Source organism: Zea mays, chromosome 6, assembly GCF_902167145.1.
Source record: "Zea mays cultivar B73 chromosome 6, Zm-B73-REFERENCE-NAM-5.0, whole genome shotgun sequence".
Lineage (NCBI taxonomy): Eukaryota > Viridiplantae > Streptophyta > Magnoliopsida > Poales > Poaceae > Zea > Zea mays.
Window position 1 is genome coordinate 154,475,824 of NC_050101.1, and position 19,602 is coordinate 154,495,425.

Consider the following 19,602-nt stretch of genomic DNA (forward strand, 5'->3'; position numbering starts at 1 on the left):
CAACTTGTTCGGTAAGAAATAGATTAAAGGAGATTAAATCCATTGCTAGTTAAAATTGAATAAAAAGAAATTTAATTCTCCAATTCCTTATGATTCTTATGTAGGTTTTTTTGGTTATAGGTGGATTGAAAGAAATTGTAAGGGATCAAATTTCTTGCTAGTCAAAATTAAATAGAAGGGGATTTAATCATCCCTCAGTACCTTTCGATCTCTATGCAACCGAACAATACATAAACGACTAGACTAAAATGGTTTACTTTTTTCTAGTTCATGTGTTTGACAACGTAGAGACTAGAAATTAAAAATTAGTTTTAGACCTAAACAGGGCCTTATACCGATAACATCACTACACCTTTAATGCAAGAATTTTTTCGCATGTCTAACTCACTATACCTTTAATGCAGGAGTTTCTTCGCATGTCTCACATCCCACACGTCCTCCCTCGGACGGAGTCATCTGTGAGAAGCACAACTCCAAAAAATGGACAGCATGGGATTCAAACCCATGTCGTAAACAAACGGTTTTTACCGGTGCAACGCATCTATATATCTATGTTTGTTCTACGAAGGATATATATTTTAACATTTTGAAAATAAAAAAGTACAATTATATTTAAATAAATATCTTATTTAAGCAATATGATATGTAGAAAATATATAGAAATTGTATCAGTACACGTGCAACTAACTAGTCGACGGTAATATAGCCTTTCTAGTTTTCCTCTGCGCTTAGAGCATCTCCAACAACAAACCCTAAAATAGAGTCCTAAAATTTGAAATAGGACTATATTTAGAATGTTTAGGGTCTCAAAAGAAATGTTTACTCCAATAGTCAGGCCTTAAATAATGCTATTTAAGAAATAAATCATAATATTAGGAAATAAATGGTTGGAGATTAAGTGGAAACGAGGATAGGGCTCCAGTATATAGGTACTATATTTAGGACCCGAGAGACCGAGCCCTATAACCATTTGATGAAATTTTATAAAATAGGGCCGCTGTTGGAAGAATGTTTTATGGTTTTGAGCCCTATATTTAAAATAGGACCATGTTTAGAGCCTCTCTTGGAGATGCTCTTAAGCTATAAAAGAATTGTGGACTTTTGGATCCGCAGTCATGCTATGCTCTATTTTAGAGGGTGTTTGATTCTATCAACTAAAGTTTAGTCACATTAAATATTTAAATGATAACTATAGTTATTAAATATAGTATACTTATAAACTAATTACACAGACTAAGACTAAAAAGACAAAATAAATTTATTAAACCTATATTTAATACTCCTAATTGATATTTAAATATTTGATATATCCGAACTAAACTTTACTCGGGGGAAGCAAACACCCTCTTAGAGCTACTTTGGGAATCTCATATCCCCTTCGGGATTGGAGGGGGTTGAGGTGGAAATAAATTAATTTTCTCTCCAATCCCCTTAAATCCCCAAGGGGATTTAAGTTTCTAAACTAGCCCTCAAGGTTTGTTCCCGTTCGATCTAAACGCAACCGAATAAGACTTTGATATTGTTCCGTATGTATTCCCACAATCCCACTAGTATATTGTTGTGCTAAAGTAGTAAAGTAAAAAACTATAATCTCTTTGAAAAATATGATCATGTTTGTGTTGAATGAACTTCGGCACTGACTAGCTTGATTTTACTCGAACTATCACGTTTTTATAATCTACGAATTTGTCTTCACAGAAGTTGTGGTAAGCGGGCCGGTACCCACATGCTCGCCCATACATTCAGCTCACTGCTCATATCAAGCCCACGCGTGGTGTCGGTTAGGCGGCGCGCTCCGCCTTCCCCTTCTTCGACCTCCCGACGCGTGCTCACCTCCTCTTCGGATCGTGGATCCGCTGCTGCGCTGCACGAATAATCAATTCCGAGTGAAATAAATTACATATAGCCATCTAGAAGAGAGTCCTTTCTAGGTGAGTAGGTGTCCTCTTACGCGTGGGTGAGAGAACCCACTAGGAGCCACAGCCACCTCACAGTCTGTTCTCCTGTTGGATCGGGAGGAGCAGAGCCGACGCGACGGGATCAAGATTTGTATTTGAACCCGGACGACGGGAGGAGTACGAGGCCCAGTCATGGAGGAGGAGAAGCAAGTGATGGAGGGTGCCGCTACGGCGGCGAGGCGGCGGCTGGTGATCGGGGTGGGGTTCTGGGTGCAGGGCTTCCGGCTCTTCCCGTGGCTGGGCGTCAATTTCTTCCTCAAGGACGGCATGGGCGTTGCTGCCTCCTCGCTGCAGATCCTCCAGGCCTCCGCCAACCTGCCCATGGTCGCCAAGCCGCTCATTGGCCTCCTCTCGGATGCCGTCCCCATACGCGGCCATCGCCGCCTGCCCTACGTCGCCATCGGCGGTACGCCCTCTCGGCCACTCTCTTTTACTATACTGTATTCTTGCATTTCCTGTCTAGGTCCCGAACACACATCTGCCATTACCAATTCACGTCGTTATTATTCTCCTCGTAACTTTCTAGGGCTTGAATCTAACACCCTGCTTCCGAATCTTGCTTATGGCTTGATTTTGGGAATTGTATGCCACCAGGATGTAATTTTACTCATTTTTGTTATCCGAAACATAAAAATATCTCCACTTTGCAGTGTCTGTTAAGCCTGTATGTGCTATTTAATATATATCTCCTTAATCTAGCTCTTCAACATGAAGAGAGTATTGTTAAACCACCCATGGATCTTGGACATTCTTTTTCCCGTGTTGTTCGTACATGTTTGTCCCGTGGCAAATGACAGCACCCAAAGAATATGCTCACGCACCGACTGTCCTCTTCTTTTGTCTCACCGGTTCCTTTTGTGCTCTCTCACCTTTTCTTTTTCTTCTTCTAATTACCATTCGTCTTTATCTTCCTTTTTTCCTCCCACACAGCCACACTTGCCTTTCAAGGCAACAACTTTTACACTGTCCTCCACCAAATTTGCTCTCTTGTTGACGTTTTACACACTCATAAGATCACCAAGCAACAAAGCTCCCAATCCAACTAGGTCACGCATGAATGAGCTGTCAACTTATGATGTGGCCCTAGCTGTCCACTTTAAAATATTCTTTCTTGCCCAACACAAGTGACATGATGAAATTGAAGGATGGTGAACCAACTTATTCCAATGTCTCATGATTCAAACCGTGGCTGCTGAGAAAATATGTTTTATTCTGCCGCTCAATTTATAAACACCATCCAAACAATTGGCTAGCATCGCATGAATAATTGTATTTCAATTTTTTTAAAGCTTTTAATAGTTAGCTACCTTATTCTGGCAACAATGAATACTTTGCTCGATCCGTCAATCACGTCAGTTAACAGAAAATATGGCGTGAGAAGTACCCAAAAGACAAAGTCAAGTCAACCCAGGGACCTAGGTTCCACATGAAAATATGGCAGCAGCTCCGCCATTCACTTAAGAAGAATAGAATTGTCTTCGTTTATAAGGGAAACCGCGTACCCAATGCCGTAGGCTTCCCGCACTGTGTGGGGTCTAGGGAAGGGTATCTTTAAGCGCCAAGTCTTACCCGCATAATATGCAGAGGTTGGGGCTCGAACCCGGGACCTTCCGGTTATAGACGGTAGGCTCTACCGCTGCACCAGGCCCGCCCTTCTACAGACGTACAGATTAAAAACAGAAAACCCGTAAATCAAAACACAGTAGCCCAAACGACTAACCCACTTACACACAGAGGTTACACACAAACCAACACCAACGGTGCCCACCAAATGTCCTCATTGCCGAGCTTATCACAAGCAGCAAAGAGCAGCTCTGACTTCCCACGGTGAACAACACCCAAAGGCCCCTGCAACTGCAAGCAGACAATGGTAGTTCTGGTATCTTCGACTAGATCATGTACCGAGTCTCACCTCATGCCATCTTTTAGTCCCATCTACCTATGATCTCCATGATACTTACAATGGATAACACCCACCCAGGGGCGAAGCGAGGTTAAGGTTCCCTGGTGCCAGGGCAACTGGCACCAGGGTAAAAACAAGGAATTCTAATAGCTAGACTTAAATTCACAATATGTATTTGTTAAATCCTTTATTTTTTTAAGCTGTGCACCAGGGTATATTTTAAGTGGGCTTCGCCCCTGCACCCACCTCTGTGATGTTAGCTTCTTCAAGCTACATTCTAGACATAACGATGGTTCGGTATCCATCATCAGACAATATTGCCACTATAATAGTACATTTTTGGGGAAATAGATACAAATATTGACAATGAGGCAACATAAGCAAACTGGACTGTTCATATAGAACACATGTAACCAGCAAAACATTACATAAAACGACTTAATTAAACTAGTTATAAATCATTGATGAACGGGTGGGCATAAAAAACATATCAGTTTTGTACTAATGTCTTTGCGGAGGCATATGCCTCTACTCTTTCTTACTGAACTTTTTGCATTTACCATGCTAACTTGCCTTTTGATTGTTGTGGTTCCAGCTCTCTTGCAGGCAATTTCATGGCTAGCAATTGCACTTTGGCAAGATATCTCTCTTCAAGTTCTTACCATTTTTCTCCTCTTGAGCAACTTTGGTGCTTCCATATGTGAGGTTGCCAATGATGCCATTGTAGCGGAGTCTGGGAAGAAAGCGGCCTCTTCCTCAGGATCAGGTCAGCTTCAATCGTTTGCTTGGATGTTCGGCTCTTCTGCTGGTGCTTTAGGAAACCTCCTAGGTGGCATTGCTCTCAGCTATTTTTCTCCCAAAGTCATGTTTCTGTTTTTCGCAATCCTTCTCCTGCTCCAGTTCTTCACAACTGTGGCTATACCTGAGGGCTCTCTCAAACTCCCTAAGGTAGCTACTTCTACCAATCTATCAGCACTCACCAGCATCCGTAAGCAAGTCAAAGAGCTGTCATGCGCCCTATCTATGCCTGAAATGTTTTGGTCAATTATATGGTTTACAGCGTCATACGCTGTCATACCTTTTCTACTTGGGACCATGTTCTTCTACCAGACTGAAGTGCTAAGACTAGACTCCTCGGTTATCGGCTTATCGAAGGTGTTTGGGCAAGTGGCTCTATTGGCTTGGAGCATGTCATACAACAAGTACTTCAAGACAATGTCCGCCCGGAAGCTCCTGTCAGTTCTGCAGTTCGTCACAGCGCTCGTAATGTTGTCAGATGTGTTGTTCGTTCAGGGAGTATACAGGAAGGTGGGAATTCCAGACTCCATATACACGATTGTCTTCTCCGGGCTGCTCGAGGGCCTTATGTTTTTCAAGGTCCTGCCCTTCAGTGTTCATGTTGCAAAACTTTGCCCTGCTGGCTGTGAGGGATCAGTGATGGCCTTTGTCATGTCTGCGCTTGCCCTTGCGACTATCGTCAGTGGCTACCTTGGAGTTGCTCTTGCTGCCTTCATGGGAGTGTCTGGAGATGATTTCTCAGCACTGCCAGCTTGCCTGTTGATTGAGGCTGCGTGCACAATGTTGCCACTATGTTGCTCGTCCTTGATCAAAGAGAGAAGAGAAAAGGAGAAAAAACAAGAGTAGATTACATATATATTATCTGAAGATGATGTAAAGCTCATTGTTGTTACCCTCGTCCTCATGGTGTCATTTCAGTTTGTTATGTGATCATAGCTTGCAGAAACAAAATAGGAGATGATTACACATTTACACTTGTCCGGTGTTAACACCTCTAAGGCTTGTCAAGAACTACAGTCAAACGAGCATATATGTACATACATGCGTGCCGCTACCATTCTTCTACAGATTTAGGCCATGTTTATTTCCCTCTTGGATCTTGGATTATATAAGTTAAATTATGGTGGAAGGGTTGGAAGGTAAAATATCACTTTGGGATTATAAATAAGCTGAAATAAGCTATCTAATATTAACTTATTTTAACTTATTTGTGGTTTCAAAGTGATATTTTACCTTTCTATCCGAATCTAACTTATATAATCATAATCTGGGAGAGAAACAAACATACCTTAGTAATTACTTTATGTAACTAGTTTTAGTACATCGTTTTTTATGTAATGGTTTGCCTGTGACATGTGTTTTATATCGACAGTTCAATTTGCTTGTGTTGCCTCATTGCCAATGTTTGTACGTTTCTTCGCCAAAAAATGTACTATGTACTATGTATTACAGTGGCAAACTGTTTGATGATGGATATCGAACCATTATTATGTCTAGAATGCAGCATGAAAAATTAAATCACATAGTTGGATTTTATTACAGTGGCAAACTGTTTGATGATGGATATCGAACCATTATTATGTCTAGAATGCAGCATGAAAAATTAAATCACATAGTTGGGTTTTACACAACGTAGATTGTACTATTTAGAGAGTGTAATTTAAAATAAAGAGTGAGATACAGGTTAAGATAGAAAGACTGCTATAGATATCATAAGGTTCTATTTTAATGTACTAAGCTAATATTTAGCTACTAAAATTAGTTTGATATATTTAAACAGAAGATGGTGCAACTCCAGCTGACATCTACCTACCTGAGTTTTTGTTGCACGCCGAGGTCTGCCAATCCCATAGACAATATGAGAAAACGGAAAGAAGAATCATTTTAAAATTTAAGGAAGAACAAACCCTTCAATGCCCATAGACAATACTCCTATTATATTAAAATTGATGAATAAAATTCGCATTGTTAATTGCTCTACAAGAAAAGAAACGCTTGTTCCTTGAGATATTACATTTAAACTCTGAAACTTGAGCCAACAACACAAATTATTCAACGGCATTTACTATTTCTGTTGAAAAAGCAATCAACACCTGCACTAGATGTTGACTACCAGAAAATCAGCACCAATTGGGAGATGATCGCTAGGATGTCGAAAGTTGGGCAAGCCTCCTTTCACATCCTCAGAATCCCCTCGCGGCAAACGAAGTAGGCTAGTAGGTTTTATCGAACTACCATCCGACAAGAATATGTAGTCCAGTGTTCCGGTAAAACCAGGAGTGTAGTTTGTGTACTCTGGCTCCCCTCCATTCGCAGCATAAAGGCTGCGTAACTTGATTGGAGCTTCGTCCGTAGATCCTAGGTTGGCAGATAAAAGGTAATTGTATACCTGAAAATTGTAGTATTTAATCAGATGGGATGGAACAGAGTTGTATTGAACCCAAAATCAAAACTGGTTAACAGAGTGTGTTGTGTCACGAAACCAATATGTGAGTTGCTATGCACGGAGGTTCCCTTTCTAATCTAAAGTCACTCGGTTTTGGGTGCCTCTCAGGGTTCGGCGGGCTACGCGTCATCCATCACACGACGGGCGTCCTTCGTGGGTCCACGCACGCGGACGCGAAATCTTGCTATCGACGGACGTGAAATTTCTGCTCTCTAGACATGGCCACCGCACAGGTCCAAACCTCTCTCCTCTCGGACTTCTCTCTCCCACGTCGTCCCTCCTGGCCTCCCGAGCACCACCGCCGTGAGTCGTTCGTCTCTATCTCCCTCTCTCCCACCGGCTCCGCCTCATCGCGCCCCTCCCCGCATTTCGCGGCCTCTTCGCGTTTCGCTCCACCAGCCCGCCTCGCCGTGGGGAACCTCCTCCGACCACTGCATCCCCTCGCTACCGACAACGCGTTGTCGTCGCCCACGTCCTTGGCTCCCCGTCGTCGCCCGTGTTCAGCTCGTTACACTAGCCCGCCTCGTCGAGTGTCACAGCCTCCGACAACCACCCCCCTCGCTGTCGACCATGTGCTCGGTGACACCCAGGTCGCCGACGTCAACGACCGTGACGACGACCTGTTACAGCTGCGGCTCTGAACCTTCCCACGTCGGTGGGCACAAGATGCACGTCCTCATCAGGTTGAAGCCAGTACCCGCACACGCCCGCAGCCCACCCATCCCTCCCCTCTTGCAGAACCATAGCTCTCTCTCTCTCTCTCTCTCTCTCTCTCTCTCTCTCTCTCTCTCTGTGTGTGTGTGTGTGTGTGTCGACGATGGAGGAGGCTGCCGAGAGCCGCAGGCTATTCATCGGCTGGAGGCAGAGCTGCGGGCCCACTTCGCTCGCTTCGGCGAGGTGCGCTCAGTCGTCGTGATGCGGGACAGGGAGACGGGCCAGCTTTGGCTTAGTCGAGTTCGAGGCAGCCGCCGCCGCGCTCGACGAAGGGGACATCCTCCTACAAACATGGTCATATTTCAGAATGGTTGAGGAGGATGAGTGGACATGAGGGAAACTGGGGGAAGCATAAAAGCAGTACATACTTGGTGGCTCCTGGCAGGAGCTAGGAGGTAGTTGACATATGTTTGTTTTCAGTTGCTGCTGTCCGATTCAGTAAACTATTAAGTACTTTTATTTCGTTTTTGTTTGGTAGATGTTGAACTTGGGGAAGGGCTGGAATATCTCAACACCCAAACCTCCATCAATAGAAAGCATAGTTCTGAATAGTTCTCCTCCAAACTGAGCTCCAGCTGCAGGTTAGCAATCACGATGATGTATTGGTGAATATGCAGTTTGCTTCTTTTCAAACATTTTTTAATTGCATGTCCTGTTTTATGCCAGATTGGTTTTAGTATTAGAATGAAATTTTGCAGAATTGAATTCGAATTTTCCCATATGGCTTTGTGTAGAATGGAATTTTTACTTAAATCTGCCAAAGCAAGAGTTGAACTTAAAGATAATTATGGTTAGGTTTCTCCTTTTTTCAATCTGCTAATATTCGTCCCATTGATTGGGTTCAAGCTTGTGGATCTTCTATAAAATATATCCAATAAAGTTTGTTTCTTTTTGTTTTGTTGTAGTTTAGAGGGGTCTTTGTTTTGTTGCCTTCAGCATAGAACATCGTATCATTTTTTATTCAATTATTGCACAAGCCGCAAATAAACAACCATTCAGTCATTGAACGATTGCTTGTGCCAAATATCTGATCTTTGAGTTGCTTGCCTAGAACTGGTCGAGAAAACCATCAAGCGAATATACACGGATTCCAGTTCTGTTTGGTTCAGTTGTATTGGTCCATCAAATGCATATACAAAATTCTCTGATTTCTGTCATATGTTCTTGCATGCCAACTTGACTTGCTGATTATCACCATTGTACTTTAATCTATTATGTCCTTTTTAATTTGATTAGGTTTTCACCATGAAAGCGTATCATTTAAGGTTTGTTTGCATGGTTCCAAATTAACATGCATTACTAGAAACTATGGAATGAAGCCTAAAATAGTTTGTTTTGTTTTATGCTCCAGTTTTTTTACCATAACCATAACACTTAAAATTCGTAGTGGATTGAGATGTCGTCATTGGGATCATTTAAAACTAGAGCCGTTATCTTGGTAAGTGTTTTCAAAATGTTTGCTTGATCTGTCTGGATACTATATATTCCCATCTTTTGCTATAACTTGTAAGAACACACCATCACTATTTAGATCACGAATCTGTCCTTATTTCACTATCTCTGCACTATCACAGCTCATTTTATGTCTATGGTCTATCACGGATCATTTGGTCCTAATATATCTTTAATTCATTTATCTATGGAAGGACCTATCTCCTATGCAGTATAGGAAGCTAAAATTATTGCTTGCTGTTTAGTTGTGGGCTCAAAAGTGTATAGTTTCTTATTCCCGTTAAATTGTATCGTGTCCCTAACTTCATAATATGTCAATAGATTTTCTAGCACTCATTTGAGTGTATTTTAGAATCAAAATTTAAATCCTACTTTAAAGTTATTTCATAATATGTTGACCTTATAAACTATGATGCCAGTTATTTATTCATTGTATAGTTGACCCTGCTTACCAATTGAGATATATCGTTAGATCTGATAGGACAATGAAGAGGAAATATGTTGAACAAAGCCCTTACTATATTGCAAGTAGGTTGTGGTCTAGGCTCAATATGCCATGAGCCCTTGAATATGTGATCAGGATCATTAATCTCCTTTTTATTGCCTGACTGCGTGCTTAATCCCTTTTTGCGATGAAGTTGTGGCTCTTTCACCTACAAGCAGTTTAGGGTTTGGGAGGAAAAATGTTCAATTTAGGCAGGTGATTGCGGCAGTCTTTTGCAGAGCCGTGTTTGAGCTTGAAATTATTCTGTAGCCAAACATATATCTTACCAAAGAATAGGATATTCATCTTAGTTAGTTTCCCATGATATTTCAAATACTATAGCTCACATGTTTTGCAATGCTTCGTTTCTGTGGTTTTAATATCTCATTTCAAGGCTTTTGTGCATTTTTGGCTCACATGTTTTGCAATGCTTCGTTTATGTGGTTTTAATATCTCATTTCAAGGGTTTTGTGCATTCTTGACTATATGATTCATCGTCAATTATATGCATTACTTTTGTATGATCTGTTGTTTGGTATAACCATTGCATTTGAATATGTCATGGCCAATTGTTATCTCTTGGTTTTCTCTTGAGCTGGATAGGGCGCCCCAAGGGGCGCTGCCTGATCTAGTACCGTTCAATAGAGCATGGATCTATAGTTACTGTTGGAATGTGAATCCTAACCCTAACAGGGGTTGGGTGGTGTATTAATAGACTTGAGTACTGGGCCAGGTCCATTACAGAGGGGCGAGACAGTAATTACACAGGGAAAAACCCCAAACCCTAAACGGGTATTCTAACACCCCCCGCAGTCACAACTCTATCCTGTACAGATGTTGAGACTGGAGCGAAAGTCTAAAAATACACTCGACGGTAACCCCTTGGTGAAGATGTCAGCGAATTGCAGCGTGGTGGGGACGCTGAGAACCCGAACGTCACCGGCAGCGACACGCTCGCGGACGAAGTGCAGGTCAATCTCCACGTGCTTCGTGCGCTGATGCTGCACGGGATTGGTGGAGAGGTAGACCGCGCTGACGTTGTCGCAGTAGACGAGGGTGGCGCGCTGAAGGGGACTGTGGAGCTCGTGGAGGAGTTGTCGTAGCCAGGAGGCCTCTGCCACGCTGTTGGCCACGGCGCGGTACTCGGCCTCAGCGCTGGAGCGAGAGACGACGGGCTGCCGTTTGGCGGCCCAAGAGACGAGGTTGGCGCCCATGAACACGGCGTAACCAGAGGTGGACCGGCGCGTGTCGGGACAGCCAGCCCAGTCAGCGTCGGTGTAGACCACGAGTTCCGACGTCGGGGATGGTCGCAATAGGAGGCCATAGTCGAGGGAGCCGCGGAGGTAGCGCAGTATCCGCTTGAGAGCGGTGAGGTGGGGCTCCCGCGGAGTGTGCATATGTAGGCACACTTGCTGGACGGCGTAGGCGATGTCGGGCCTGGAGAAGGTGAAGTACTGGAGCGCGCCGGTCAGGCTCCGATAGGACGTCGCGTCAGCGACCGGAGGCCCGTCGACCTCAGAGAGCTTTGCCTGAGTGTCGACAGGCGTGGAGCAGGGCTTGCAGTCAGACATGCCAGCCCGCTCCAGGATGTCGATGGCGTACTGGAGCTGGTGGAGGAAGAGACCCTGAGGCCGGCGCTCGGCGGTGATGCCGAGGAAGTGGTGGAGGGGCCCCAGGTCCTTCATCGCGAACTCCCGCTGAAGGGCGACGATCGTGCGCTGTAGAAGGTCGGCGGTGGATGCCGTGAGCACAATGTCGTCGACGTAGAGTAGGAGGTAGACGGTGTCGTCGCCACGCCGGTAGATGAACAGGGACGTGTCCGACTTGGCCTCGACGAAGCCGATGGAGGCCAAGTAGGAGACGAAGCGACTGTACCATGCCCGCGGCGCCTGCTTGAGGCCGTACAGGGATCGGTTCAGCCGGTAGACCAGATCCGGACGATTGGCGTCGACGAAGCCGGTGGGCTGGCTGCAGTAAACAGTCTCCGTCAGAGTGCCATGGAGGAAGGCATTCTTGACGTCAAGCTGATGGATCGCCCAATCGTGGGAGAGGGCGAGGGAGAGGACGGCGCGGACAGTGGCGAATTTGACGACGGGGCTGAAGGTCTCGTCGTAGTCTACTCCGGGGCGCTGGGTGAAGCCCCGAAGGACCCAACGGGCCTTGTAGCGGTCGAGGGAGCCATCCAAGGTCAGCTTGTGGCGAAATAGCCACTTGCCGGTGACCACGTTGGTGTCTGGTGGACACGGCACCAGGTCCCAGGTGTGGTTGGCCAAGAGGGCTGCGTACTCCTCCTCCATAGCACGACGCCAATGTGGGTCGGCGAGGGCAGCGCGAACGGAGGAGGGCACAGGGGATGCGTCCGGAGGAGTGCAGGTCGTATCCGCTGCCAGGATCAGCCGGTCGACGGGGCGAAGAACGCCAGCAACGCTTGTTGCAGGACAACAGCTTGTGGGTGAACCTGACCACGTCGAGGCGGATCGGCGCCCCGAAGACGGGCGGTAAGGCGATGCCGGGGGCGTCGGTTACCATGTCGCCCTCTAGGTCCTTCACGGAGACGAGGGGGCGGTTGACGGCGACCATGGCGGCGGCGGCTAGGGTTTGGGCGGCGCGGCGGTGGTGCGAATGGGGTTGGCAGTGCCCGAGAGGGAGATGGGGGCTAGAAAAAATTAAGTTGCCTCTGATACCATGTTGGAATGTGAACCCTAACCCTAACAGGGGTTGGGTGGTGTATTAATAGACTTGAGTACTGGGTCATGCCCATTACAGAGGGGCGAGACAGTAATTACACAGGGAAAACCCCCAAACCCTAAACGGGTATTCTAACAGCTACGTCCATAAGTCCATTCATTATAAGATAGTTTTGCATCCCATGCGGTCCATACATGTCCAAAAAGAAGTAATACACCCAATAATTGGATTTTTATATTAAAAATGACCTCACAGAATCATCTCTACGATGGTTCTAACTATACTTTGTATTACAATAGATAGAAATAATAGCTAAAGCACGAAATGATGTTCTTACAAGTCAATAAGCTTCAGGAAGCAATGAAATAAATGCAAGGCATACCTTGTCACCAGGTGTCGAATTGAAGTCACCAGCAATGATCACTGAAGGTTTACAATTATATTTATTTGAGATGAGTTGCTCAAACTGAGATACTCTCGAAAGAAGATATTTTGCCTGAGCCAACTTTACATCGATCCATTGTGGGTCCCTACAGAGTTATGCATCAAACAAAAATTTATACATTTGCTGGACAACTGCCAAACAATGTAGCTGAGACTAAAAACAACAAAAATGTGCAGGGAATTGTGAAAGCAAATTCCAAAGAGAGTAAAATTCTGTTTCACTTGCCAATAAATATGTGTGTTTGCCACAATCAAAATTTGATCACAAGGATCACTAAGCTTGAAAGCCGCGAGTAAACCAACACAGTCCCGCTTCAATCTAACGCGTGGATCATTTGGATCTCCACGCTTGCTATTATCTGGCTTTGCATTCTTGTCTGGAAAAAAGAGAGAAAACATCATGAAGTATTGACGTCAAGCATCAGACCAGGCAAGAGATAAATCCAAAGTACAGGAAATAGCAACAGTATGAGGTTAGAGGAGTTTGCTAACTCGTTAGACACTGATATATAATGCATCTCCGGCAATAGATTTATTAAGCATTAAGAACAAAACAAAACAAAAAATAGCCCACTCCAATATATAGCTTGTAAATAGCATTTTTAGCCCAGATTACAAGTTTAAAGATTCATGGCGGAGCACCCCACTACAAGGTCGTTAGGATCAGGATACTAGGCACTATCGTTTTTTGGCTGACAGTATTAGATCGTAGGATCATATCGTAGTATTGGGATACTATCAGATGTCACAAACTATATATTTTATGTAAAATTTGTAATATGCTATATAGAATATAGATTGAACAACTATAATATTAATTTTGATTAACTTGTTTCACTGTTTATATATTTAAGCGCAATTCTTAACATTATTTTAACACCTCTTAACTTTAAATAATACTTTACCATAGACAAAACTAAATCATTTAAAAAGTAATTTATATCAACTACTATGTGGTATTGTAGGATCATAGTATCGGGATGCTATGAATTTTTATGTAGAATCATATGGAGCCTTTAGGTAGGATCAGGATACTATGAATTTTTTATGTAGAATCATAGGATCAGGAATTTGGGATACTATGAAATTGAAGATACTCAGTAGGATCGGTATCATTTTGACCCGGGAGGATCGGTATCATTCCAACACGGTAGAATATAATTATATAATATCCTAAAATACTAGGATACGGATAGGGATACTGATATCCTTGCACCATTGTGATTTACAGATATTATTATAGTATGAATGTATGATACAAGTCCAATTACCTTCTTCTGCTGAAGAATTATTTTCCAGAGCACTATTTACATTATCACTAGGAACATATTTTTCTACTAAATCATTGTACAGTATTACTTCTTTCTGCACCAGTTCTGCACTGCAAAGGTAAGAGAGATTCAAAGAAAAATGATGAGGTAAAAATACTTTTGCAATACACATAAAGAAGCTAAGTCCCAGAAGACCCAACATGTTCCATGTTCAACTTTCTAGATCACTGATGATTTATTTAAAAGAAATTGTTCCCAAACTGAAGACACGTAGTTATTAATGATCACTTTCCATGAAATCGTCCATAGTACATTGGATGCAAGAGAACACATATTTTGATGGGTGAGGTTAAATGTTACTTTTTTCCTCAGATCAGTAGCTGTTATGACATGTTCAAGGGAAAACATTAATACCTTTTAGGTTTATAGAATATACCACAGCCATCTCGTTTGTCTCCAGATCGCTGAATGTAAATACTTGAATATCCAGAGTTTTCCATGTTTTTCTTATAGAAGGTATCATATTCATCCAACTCCTGCGCAGGTCACATGAATTATATATTGCTTACAATTATTAACCAGAAGAAAATCATTCCACACAAAAGAGACTGACCATTGATAGTAGGTATACCAGCATCCCAATAAACTTGTTTGTGAACAAATAGGACAACGATAATTTTGAACTACATGTGATAGCTGAAATCTAGTTGGGCAAAATCCAAATCCAGTTTCTGACAGGAAAGTAAAATTAAGACATACTAGCCCAACATTACATTGCCATGTCATGCATGCCATCTAGTGAGATTGTTAGGATGGAATTGTTCCATAAGATAAAAAAAGAAATAAACACCATTACTACTCCATATTGCAACCCCTTGCCTCATTATCAGCATAAGCACAAGTATCATACCATAAGCTCCTGGGTGCCAAGGAACAGAAGAAGCAGCTGTGGACAGAGGACAAAGACAGGAAAGGTAGCAATATAGAGAGGGCTCAGAGGACAGGAAGAGAAGTGGATTTCTCCTTTTTTGGACAAGATGGCACGAAGTAGGATGTGACTCATAAACTTGACCAACACTGCCACAACAGCACAATCTGTTGGATTTCTTCATATTCATTGGCAAAATTTTGTGGTGCTACAACACCCTAGATAATAAGAATAAAATTTGAACTGAAAAGACAACATATTCTGTAATGTAACCAAAGTAATAATAAACACTGCAGAACTTTATATAAGACAACCTGTATGCACATGAAGTCAGCATCAAAGCTCTTTAGTTCTGTAAGAATAGCTCCCGATCGAGATTTCCACCTATTTTGCAAACATGAAATAGGAACATAAGTTAGGGGCCATGTTGTCAATATCTGTTGTGAAAATTAAATAGTATAACAGTACTCCCTTCGTTCCAAATTGGAAGTCGTTTTGGCTCTCTTAGACACAGATTTTACAATGAATCTAAACATAACTTATGTCTAGGTACATAGCAAAAGATATATATATATATATGCATCTAGAAAAGCCAGAATGACTTACAATCCGGAATCCGAGGGAGTATATTACTACTTTTTAGAAGTCTAAAAGTTGTATTGCTGAGCAAACATGTCATCAAGTTTGATTAGGATCTGCTGGGTAACCCATCATTCATGGAACCAAATTTGTATAATTCAATATCACTTGGTTCCACTTATGAAGCCTAGTTCAAGTAAGTCACATGAAAATAGTTAGATAAGGAAATTCCAAAGATTTCTTACTTTCTCAGACACCATGACTATACAGCATTAGAACCTTAAGTACCATGACTATAAGGAAAGTCCAATAAACAGCGTTTTCGAGAGAGAAAATCCAATACACAACACAAACAACTGATCAATCAAGGGCTTACTTGAGGCACGCAGATGGGGAATGAGGAAAAAGCGTACTCTTAACATAAACCTGCAGCACAGAGCAAACTATTAGGCACCGTTGGCCGCCAATGATCCACACGGATGGTCCCACCGACAGAGATGGCATAATAACATAGAGCCAAAACGGGGAGAGAGTGGCAAAATAGCAAATTTCTCGCTAGAAAGCTAAGAAAAAAAAACAGACACACCTGGGCCAAGATGTTGTAAGAGACCAGCCGGAACTGGTACCGTGCAGCCCCTGGAAGCCAAAACCCAAAACGAATATTAGCATCGACCACACAGAAATTCCACTGTTGCAAGTGTCAGTGATTAGTTTCCTTAAGATTTCAGGGCTGACGAGGACTGACCGCCATCTGTTTGGGATTCAGTTTGCTCCGTAGGGAGAGGGGCAAACCTGGGATGCGCCAGCGTGCTCATCCGCCGCTTGCAGACCCTAATTTTGCGTATCCAGTGAAGCGTTAGAACGAAGAGTGCAAGAGAGGAAACAAGGGACAGGGTTAGGGGTGGGAATGCCCTCACGGGACAAAGGAGAGCGGCCGGTCACCGGCAGGAGATGGACTGGCCGCGGTTCTCGAGCAGCGGCGGATGAGAAGGAGAGGGAGGGAAGCTGTCCACGACGTCTGTGGCTTTAGCATCGGTGGCGCCCTTTGCGGTGAGTTATTTGTGATTATAATCATTTCGTCGCGCGGCTTCGCCTCTTTGGTATCCCGCAGCACGTCATCGCCATATTGGTATTACTGTCGTATACCACTCGCTGGATTGGGTTCGTTTTCATACGGCTGACTAATTTACCCTTCCTTTTCACCCAGTCCGGTCGCAACGACGACGAGCCTCGTCGATCTCCAGCCATGGATGAAGACGTCGCGATAGCGCCTGAGCACGAGGAGCGCGCGCCCGGAGCTCCAGCGTCACCTCGGCCCGTGGCGACATCTCCAGGGCGGCCGTGACCAGGCTGAGTGCCGCCGCCGCCGCATCGTCGGTGTCCTGCGCGGCCGACGGGAGGTTGATGGTAACCGGAGAATGTCCGTGCCCTCTTGTTCAGAGCTCCACAGCACCACCGAAGCAACGAGAGGGGCAAAGCTTGGGGACGATGCGGCGGCGAATCGAGGAACCGTTGGGCAAGTTGAGCGAACCGTGGCTGTGGAAGGAAGCATCATCGTTGATGCCGACGGGTTAGGCGGGCGCGTACCGACGACTGTGCCATGCACTGCGCACGGAGATGCCGTGCTCAGCTTTCTCTTTCAACTTCCAAACGGTGCCGCTGAGTGAAGCTGCTCCACTGCAGCGGAAGAGAGATGAGCGCACTAGGATCTACTGAACAGCGTTGGGGAATTGCAGTAACACTTTGTGCAAGATAAAAGAGTTTTATTAATGCTCTGCTATAATAATAATATGCGTGCTACTAGACAACAGGCAATTCATCCTGTCATCCTTCAGATTTCCGTTTTACATATATACACCGTACATTAAGCTCATATGGACATTAGAACAGGCCTGATTGGTATGTAATTCTACTACACGGATTCCACCCCACAAACGACGAACGATGCCCTCTGTTCTGTACGCATCGTCACCGTGCTCTCTAGCTCCCTGGCGTGAACTTCATGCAGATGGGCGGCTTGACCTTGGCCAGCGCGAGCAGCGACGACGGGAACGTCCAGATCCCGTCGCCGCAGATGAGCCCCGAGGCGACGGCCGGCACCAGCAGCGCGGCCTTCTTGCCGTCGAGCCTGTGCCACGCGAACACCACGAGGCTCCCCACGCACATGTCGACGGCGAAGCTGGCGCCCACGAGGAACGGCACGGCCATGGCCATGGGCAGCGGCACGAGCCGCGCGAGCCGGCGCGGCAGCAGGTCCCGCGCCAGGTTCGCCAGCACCGCGAACGCGAAGAACCCCGCGCACAGCTGCATGCAGTGCCTGGGCAGCGCCGAGAAGCCCTCCACGCCGAGGATGGCCATGTTGCGGTAGATGAGCGCGTAGGTAGATGAACGCGTAGGGGGAAAGGAAGGGTAAATTAGTCAGCAGTATGAAAACGAACCCAATCCAGCGAGTGGTGTACGACAGCAATACCAATCTGGCGATGACGGGCTGCGGGATACCAAAGAGGCGAAGCCGCCCGACGAAATGATTATAATCACAAATAACTCCTTTGCGGTAGGTTCCCGGCTTGTTCCGCCGCCGCCGAGACGACTCCACGAACAGGATGTTAGAATCTGATCTAGTAAGCGGGTCCCACCTGTAGTACGATGTATGTGCACAGTCACTCATCACTCGGATAGAAAATTGGAATTGCGTTGAACACAGTGCGTGCACGAACCTCTTCATTAAAATGCATGGTGTGTTTGGTGGAGAGCGGTAATAAGGTTACAACCCATATAAGGCCTTGTTCGGTTATTCCCAATACATATGGATTAGATGAGATTGAAAAAAAATAAAGAAGAAGAAGTTTGATTTGTTTGGGATTCAAACTCATCCAATCTCACTTAATCCACATGGATTGAGAGCTAACCGAACAAGCCCTAAATGTTCTATATCATAGGTCTGTTTTGGTTCCATTAGTACTACGATTAAAGTTTAGTTTATGGGCTAAAGTTTATTCACAGGAGCATTATTAGATAAAAAAGAGCGATTAAGGCATAACTTGTTTTTTGGTGCAAATACAGGTATTTCTCTAATTACTTCAGGTGTCTCGCAACCTCACTTTTATCGTAGCAATACATATATAAGCAAAGAATATATAAAAATAACATTACACCAAACATAGAAAACAACTGTGTAATGATATTCTACGCGCTGCTATGAGATCGTAGATTCGAAAACCACTTAAAAGTTATGGTTGAAAAGATATGATTTTTCGAAGATTATCTGACTAACTATGAATTATATTCTATGTGGATTAATATAAATTACGTGAGAAAAGATATTACCTTAATCCAAATTATATCTTGGTTGGAAATCATACTTTAGTCAAAGTATATTTATAGTCGACGGTAATAAAGTTGAAAGAACTACGAATTGGGAAAGGTAATTGTCGGGGACCATAATTAGGGGTACCCTCAAGGCTCCTAATTCTCAGCTGGTAACCCCCATCAGCATAAAGCTGCAAAGGCCTGATGGGTGCGATTAAGTCAGGGATCAATCCATACGAGGGACTCGATCACGCCTCGCCCGAGCCTGGCCTCGTACAAGGGCAGCCGACCCCGGAGGATCTCCGTCTCGCCCGAGGCCCCCCTCCAGCGGTGAACGTGTTCCCGGCTCGCCCGAGGCCCTGTCTTCGCCAAGAAGCAACCCTGACCAAATCGCCGCACCGACCGACCAAGTCGCAGGAGCATTTAATGCAAAGGTGGTCTGACACCTTTATCCTGACGCGCGCCCCCCAGAGCCAAAGTGACCGTCGTCACTTCGCCGCTCCCCTGACCGGCCTAGCAGAAAGACAGCGCCGCCTGCGCCGCTCCGACTGCGGTGCCACTTGACAGAGTGAGGCTGACAGGCAGTCAGGCCCGGCCGCAGGCACCATAGGAAACTCCGCTCCGCCCG

At 44.6% G+C, this 19,602-nt stretch overlaps 3 protein-coding genes across 8 annotated transcripts; 1 reads left to right on the top strand and 2 right to left on the bottom strand.

Annotated features, from left to right (window-relative positions):
* Window positions 1-1,703: 1,703 nt before the first annotated feature.
* On the top strand, window positions 1,704-6,054 carry LOC100194280 (transporter, folate-biopterin transporter). 2 transcript variants are annotated; one of them, NM_001139319.1, is made up of 3 exons: window positions 1,781-1,931; window positions 2,025-2,364; window positions 4,457-5,723. In NM_001139319.1, the coding sequence occupies exons 2-3, from the start codon at window positions 2,091-2,093 to the stop codon at window positions 5,503-5,505; spliced, it is 1,323 nt and encodes a 440-aa protein (NP_001132791.1). In that variant the 5' UTR covers window positions 1,781-1,931; window positions 2,025-2,090; the 3' UTR covers window positions 5,506-5,723. The 2 variants fall into 2 exon arrangements, with proteins under 2 accessions (XP_023156002.1, NP_001132791.1); XM_023300234.2 differs by having other exon boundaries at window positions 1,704-2,364; window positions 4,457-6,054.
* Window positions 6,055-6,568: 514 nt separating this feature from the next.
* On the bottom strand, window positions 6,569-18,303 carry LOC100282428 (uncharacterized). Of its 5 annotated transcripts, XR_002262622.3 has the most exons (12): window positions 16,583-16,716; window positions 16,411-16,496; window positions 16,252-16,301; window positions 16,042-16,091; window positions 15,401-15,470; window positions 14,573-14,694; window positions 14,159-14,268; window positions 13,114-13,264; window positions 12,826-12,973; window positions 9,790-9,924; window positions 8,188-8,394; window positions 6,569-8,102 (listed from the first exon to the last, which is right to left on the bottom strand). XR_002262622.3 is itself a non-coding variant. In NM_001155339.2 (11 exons), exons 2-11 carry the CDS (start codon window positions 16,696-16,698, stop codon window positions 6,758-6,760), a joined length of 1,194 nt encoding a protein of 397 aa, NP_001148811.2. In that variant the 5' UTR covers window positions 16,699-16,708; window positions 18,213-18,303; the 3' UTR covers window positions 6,582-6,757. The 5 variants fall into 5 exon arrangements, 3 of the variants coding, with proteins under 3 accessions (XP_035815497.1, XP_020394554.1, NP_001148811.2); XR_002262623.3 differs by lacking the exon at window positions 9,790-9,924; NM_001155339.2 differs by lacking the exons at window positions 8,188-8,394; window positions 9,790-9,924 and adding an exon at window positions 18,213-18,303 and having other exon boundaries at window positions 6,582-7,048; window positions 16,583-16,708.
* Window positions 16,874-18,052, bottom strand: LOC109940570 (probable metal-nicotianamine transporter YSL16). The gene has a single exon (XM_023300383.1). It carries the CDS (start codon window positions 18,021-18,023, stop codon window positions 17,646-17,648), a length of 378 nt encoding a protein of 125 aa, XP_023156151.1. The 5' UTR covers window positions 18,024-18,052; the 3' UTR covers window positions 16,874-17,645.
* Window positions 18,304-19,602: the final 1,299 nt, after the last annotated feature.